Source organism: Megalops cyprinoides, chromosome 7 (assembly GCF_013368585.1).
Source record: "Megalops cyprinoides isolate fMegCyp1 chromosome 7, fMegCyp1.pri, whole genome shotgun sequence".
Taxonomy (NCBI): Eukaryota; Metazoa; Chordata; class Actinopteri; order Elopiformes; family Megalopidae; genus Megalops; species Megalops cyprinoides.
In genome coordinates this window covers 29,308,205-29,314,204 of record NC_050589.1, presented here as the reverse complement: position 1 = coordinate 29,314,204, position 6,000 = coordinate 29,308,205, and the positions used below count along the sequence as shown (strand labels likewise).

At 52.3% G+C, this 6,000-nt stretch overlaps 1 protein-coding gene across 1 annotated transcript in view; it reads right to left on the bottom strand.

The window, feature by feature from the left end:
• Window positions 1-6,000, bottom strand: part of LOC118780416 (plexin-A2-like) — a gene marked incomplete at its 5' end in the record, with an annotated part of 156,944 nt that overhangs the window by 62,310 nt on the left and 88,634 nt on the right. Inside the window, 2 exons of the mRNA XM_036532879.1 lie at window positions 1,966-2,062; window positions 5,673-5,826. Of these exons, the coding sequence (XP_036388772.1) occupies window positions 1,966-2,062; window positions 5,673-5,826 (251 nt within the window). The remainder of the gene's footprint in view (window positions 1-1,965; window positions 2,063-5,672; window positions 5,827-6,000) is intronic.

The following is a 6,000-nucleotide window of genomic DNA, read 5'->3' as shown; positions in this document are numbered from 1 at the left end:
CACCGGGCCGCTCCACGTATGGGATAGTTACTTATGTAAATGGCAGACGTGACAGAACTACGGAGAGGGGAGACACTGCCTCTGCTGACGTTTAACATGGGGGCTGAATTATGCATGAGTGTTTACGGTGAAATATTCATCACCGCAAAAGCGTGGGGGCGGGGGGAGGGTGGGGGGGGAGCGGGGGGCGTGATCTCCTCACAAACTAAGACATTTCAAAAGAATGTCGCTGATCCCCCCCCCTCCGCCCCCACAAGGAAAGGCGCTCCTGCCTCCGCCACACCTGACTGGATCCAAGCTATGTGCCCTGATTACTTTAATAGACGGCGGAGCTCTTAATTGCGCTCAGACGGGGCCTTCAGACGCGCGTCGCGCAAGCGTTCGCAGGACCGCGGGGAGGGGCGGAGGAGGGGAGGGCAGAGCTGCCAAACGCTTAGCCGGAGTCAAAGAGCGGGGAATGAGATGTCAGAGCACTGGCAGTTCGGCAGCCCGTCTTGGAAGGGAAGGCAGTGCCACCCAGGGAGAGACATTCTGCTTTTGTCAAGCCTCTCGCCGTAATCCCTCTCAGGCATGGTGATGTTGAAAATTTAATGAGGAGAGACAGAATGGTAAACAAGGCGGGAGGGGAGGGTTGGGGGGGGGGGTTGCCTGTTAGAGAAGGATTGAGAGTGGTGGGGGGGGGGGGTGGTTGGCGGTTTATGTGTTTGCGGGCCTGGTTCTGTGTGTGATGGGAGGGAGGCGCGCGGCGTGCTCGGAGCCGAAGTGAGGCCCGGCTCGCTGGCCCGCCTGTTGTGCACGGGAAAAGGGACTCGCGGCGTGTGCGTGTCAGCCGCTCGGCAGCGCGGTGAAGCAGCCTCCCTCCACCGCGGGACCGCCGCCAGGGAGACGGTCAGGGAGAGCGGAGCCGTCCAAAAAAAGCAGAGCCGGGCTTACATGTTCTCTGAGCGGAGAGATTCTTCAATCAGAGGGAGTGAGCTCGCACTGAGTGAAGTGTAAATAACTGTTGGGGGGGAGTGAACGGTGTGAGTGGAAGGAGCTGTGGGGAGATGAATCTACCCAGCAAATGTATCTCTGTGTCTGCTTCGGGAGAGGCTGCCCATCAGCCTGCATTCAGCACAGGCCATGTTAGGTGCAGAGCAAACCGTTAGCGATACTGAGACATCAAACTATTGATTCTGTGGTCTCCTCTTAGACTGAGCCCTCTATGTTTCTCTCCACAAGACCCTGTGCTGCCAATCAGAGTCAACACCAGCCGGGGAGAGTAAACCGGATCTCTTGTTACCAGCCCTCACATTGTGAGTCTACATCACTCAGTCTATGCTGGAAGGCTTGCTCCCTCACCCCAAACCCCAGCGCTACCACATATAAATGTTACAGGAATGTTCTGCAAATGTTACCTGGGCAGGGACAAAAAAGCCAAGGATTCTGCAAGAGGTCTATTGCACACTCACAAGCATCATACCTCATGGAACCCATTAGGCTAATTACCAAAGTCCTCCTTCTTAACCTGCTTCTGTCCATTGTCTCCGGATATTGTGGTGGTGGGGGGGGGGGGGGGGGGTAATTATCTCTTTGTCCACTGTAATGACTTTTGAAGCCAAAATCATCTCTTCCATTAAAGAACACACTTTGTCCTATCAATTTTGCACAAGTCCTAACACTTAATTTGTAAGAGCAATAATTAAGAGGGAGGGAAAATGGGTCGCGAGGACTGAGAAACCCCAGTGTAATTACTGTACGGCCGGCTGCGGGCAGGTTGCGCCGGGCCTGCGTCGGGCCGCCTGTTTGCAGAGGACGCCTGTAATTAATTCTGTCCTATTTGGGCTCTGCGATGCTCGGCGCCTGTAGGGAAACTCTCCACCGGAGCCGCAGATCTGAGGGGATGAGCACCGCCTGCACTTGACCTGCCTGATCAGAGGGCAGAGGGATCGCTGGGGGCTGGGGGCTGGGGGCGGGGGGACTCACAGCTGGTGGACGCTGCAGTTGTAGAACTTGACCTCCGTGCTGGTCAGCATCTGGCCCGTCTCCTTGGAGTTCAGCCGCAGCTCCACACCGAACCAGTCTGGAAGTGAGGGGTGGGGACACAGAGCAAACAGCATTGAGCATGCAGTAAGCAAACACGTCGCTTAAGGGGTCTCTAGCGCTGCTCGCTTGCTGTGCAGTCTGTGACTGCGGGTCAAGGTGACACAGCTTGTGTTCGATCAGACAGGTTCAGCGTTTACATTGAAAACTCTCTCCTCCTCTCACTAAGTTTCTCTCTCAATTTCATTTTTCTAGGTGCTGTATTGGCAAGATGTAAGACAGCCCTGCCAATGCAAAAGTGTTGGTAAACAGCTACAAATGTAAGTGGAGATTCTAACAAGATTAAATTAAGACGAAAAAGTGTGACCGCTCTTATTCATGATAATCTTAGTAAGACCAACACAATGAATAGTCGTTCATTCAAAAAGTGTAAACAGTGTAACAAATGTAACAAGCACAATAACCGTAACAGTAATAGTAATAATCATCATCGTCACCACTGTCATCGTCATCGTCACCATCATCATCAGTTACACACAAATGTGCTTACCATGCTCCCTTTCCATGTCCCCTCTCTCCTTCCCCTTTCACCCCTCCCTCTGTCTCTCTCTACCCCCCATTTCCCCCTCTCTCCCCCCCCCCTCCACCTCCAGCAGAGGCTGGAAAATGGCTGAAGTGGATGCTGCCCGGGAGAGCCACGTGGAGGCCCTGGCAGCCCTGCAGCATCCTGCTGAGGGCCAGGCTGGGCTGGGCAAGATTTGGCCGGATTCCCTGAGACACCCTCATCCCCCTCCAGACCGAGAGCCAAGAGTGCTGCCCCCGTAACCCTAGCACCCCGGGCCCTGGAGTTCCTCACTCACCTACACACCCCACCTGCTTCACCCTCCCCCACTGGGTCTCTGCGCCGACCAGCAGAGACCTACATGTTTGTAATATGTCTGAGGGATTGCTGTGCAGAGGGCTGGAAATTAGGGATCAGGGGTTTGCAGGCTTGAGTCCTTGGGGGGAGGCACCATTACAGCAGGCACTTGGACCTGAATCATTTCGGTAAACATCCTGCTGTATGGGTCTGCAAAATGCCAGCCGTGTACAGTACATCAGCCTGAATAATGGCATCTGCTAAGCGAATGAGTAATGAGACGTAATTCAATCATCTCCTGTTCAGACGCTGCACGGCGCTTCTTAACAGAGCAGGAACTGCTCATTTTCACCTAACGCACAGCCAACGCATCTCACCACGAAAATAAATAAGTGAAATAAATTAATAAATAAACCTGTCTGCGCACCGATGTGGAACTTGGAATCACACAGCGTGTGTGGGAGTTTTGGATGACCCCAATGGATAATGTTCTCTGCCGTGCACCTGCTTTGAGTTGAATTTAGTCCCATTCTCACTCGACCATTTTGTTGTTTTTTTTTTCTCCCACAGCATTGTTCAGATGGAGAATCTGCCACTCGTCTTCAGGAACTTGCTTCAAGGCAGGGACAAGACACACATGGATGCTGGTGAAGCAGCCCCTATGTCCCTGTGTTTGTCTGTCTGTCTGTAGGAGTGTTCTCCTCTCCTGTGCTGGGGCCAAGGACCCCAGACAGCCGGTGCCAATCACGTAGCAGCCAGACCCACAGGCTGGCTCAGTCACGCGAGGGGGGCCGGGGCCTGGCCTCTTCAACGGGAGGCTGATTTGATTTCTGCAGATTGATTAATCTATTCTCCCATGCAGATTGAAGGCAGGCCTGATTTCACACTGCTGTTCCCTCTCCTGCTCCTGATGAGGGAAGGGGGTCTTTGGGGATTAGCTGACATTTACCAGGGGGTCCAGCAGCTGGGAGGCACTAATGACAAGCCCCCTCCCGTCCCGTCCCCGTCCACAGCTCTGACTTCCAGGGTACACACTCCTGTTATTTACTTTGAGGAGCAGGGGGATTTCGGTGCAGCAAGTATACATCCTCCTCAGACCGACAAGGCTGGATATTAGTAATGTCACCCCCTCCACCACACACACACACACACACACACACACACATACACACACACACACACACATGCACACACCCAACTACCCCTTCCCTATCCCATTGCAGGTTTCTGTTCTTCAAAGCACCAAGAGCTTAAAACTTGTTGAATCAATAAGCAAGGTTTGATGGAGCAAGGTTTGAAGTTTACTCTTTGGCTGTTGAACATGTGTAGATTTACGGTGAATTTCTTTTAATGACATTTTTTATTTGCTTAGTAAAAGTGCTTTTACAGGGAAATTTACAATGCATGCAAATTCATGTCTTACAGTTCCTGCAAACCATTAATATGGCTGAATTCCTGCTGCCACTGTGTAAAACAAAGCACATTTCATTAGCATAAACCAGCACTTGCCCCTGTCATGACTTATGAACCCAGGTCTCTTGGCCTACAGCCAGGCCTGTGCGTCAGTCCTTCAAACAGGGAGACGACAACATGTTCCAATGCATCTAGGACATCTGCAACAGCGTGTTGAACACCAGGCCCAATGATGGCTCGAGTGACAATTTTCTGGACCACCCCCTGAAAATTGATCCACACATGCTGTTCAAAACAACTCCGGCCCCCTTCGGCCGGGCCAGATCTCTGATACGGCTATTTGTTCATTTTCTCAGCTTCCCGCTTCCATCGCCCGGTCCGAAATCCTCACCCACTGGTGCCCATTAGCACCTGTGAGGGCGGGAACATGTGCGGCTAATGCGGCGAACCCGCTCGGCAGAGCAGAGCGGCCAATTACGCCTAATGAGCGCCAGCCCGGCTCAGCACACGCTCCAAGCACCGGGCCGACCCGGGATCTCTCCCTGCTTGTTAGGACAGCGGGGCCATGTGACCACCAACGTGCCAGGCACACAGCCTAGGAGAGCACAGAGCTGCGAGGAAAAACACACAGACACACACACAAACACACACACACACACACACAGACATCTGAGAAAAACAGTGACTTGGATCCAGAGGCTCTATAAATGCACTGTGGCAATCTGAGTGCACTCCCAGACGAGGGTAACAGAGAAACAAAACGAGTGGGAACAAACAATCAGGGCCGTCTGGAATGGACTGGCGAGATGGCTTTTTGGGGAAACAACACAGGCTGACAATGGGGACAAAGGCGCCCAGGACCTGTGTCTGTCATATATACACAATTTACCTTAATGGCACTGGTAACACACACCTGAAAGGAGAGTAGTGCTAATTTAAAATCAAGAGACATCTGGTAGAGCTTGTTACAGAATGTTTTTCATCCATATCTAACAGATTCATGCGCACCGTAAAGTCCTAATCTACACCATTTGAGCGAAGTCATTACCTAGTTTGAGCTCATGAAATACCACTTTTACATTTTTTCCTTCCAAAGAATCCTGAATTTTTCAGCATCAATGAGAGAAAGGTTATTGACAGCTTATTTTGCGAACAGCAGTGTGGAGCACCGGTGCAGATATTGGGCTCGTTGCAGATGCTGCCTCACTGAAAATATCCAGCTGGACAATATGCGGAATGCAAGCTGTGCAGCTCAGCCCAGCTAGGGGCACCTCATTAACAAATGTGTAATATCAGTAATGCGTTTCTTCACTGAGAGGGCATCTGCAGACCCTGGCTCTGTTCCGGGTCTGAGTCGCGGTGCTTCAGGACGTCTCACCTTGGTCAGTGGGGATGACAGGGACGTCCTTCGCGGCTGGGGACACGCACATGATCTGGTTGCCGCTGACCTGGCCCTCCACCTCCGTCAGGTTCCCGAAGGAGCAGGTGATGCCCGTGGAAAGGTCTGGCACGTCGCTGACCTTCACCAGGAGCTGTGAGGAGGAGGAGAGGGGGATCAGACACTGGAGTACACAGGGCTGGCTCTGGCCTGTGTTATACAATCAAGGTCATGCATGTGCCAGTCTCACGTTTCTCAAACTCAAAGAGTGTTGCGCAAGCGTGAGAACGTTAAGTGTGACTTGGGATTCAGCATGTTGAAAATGCGA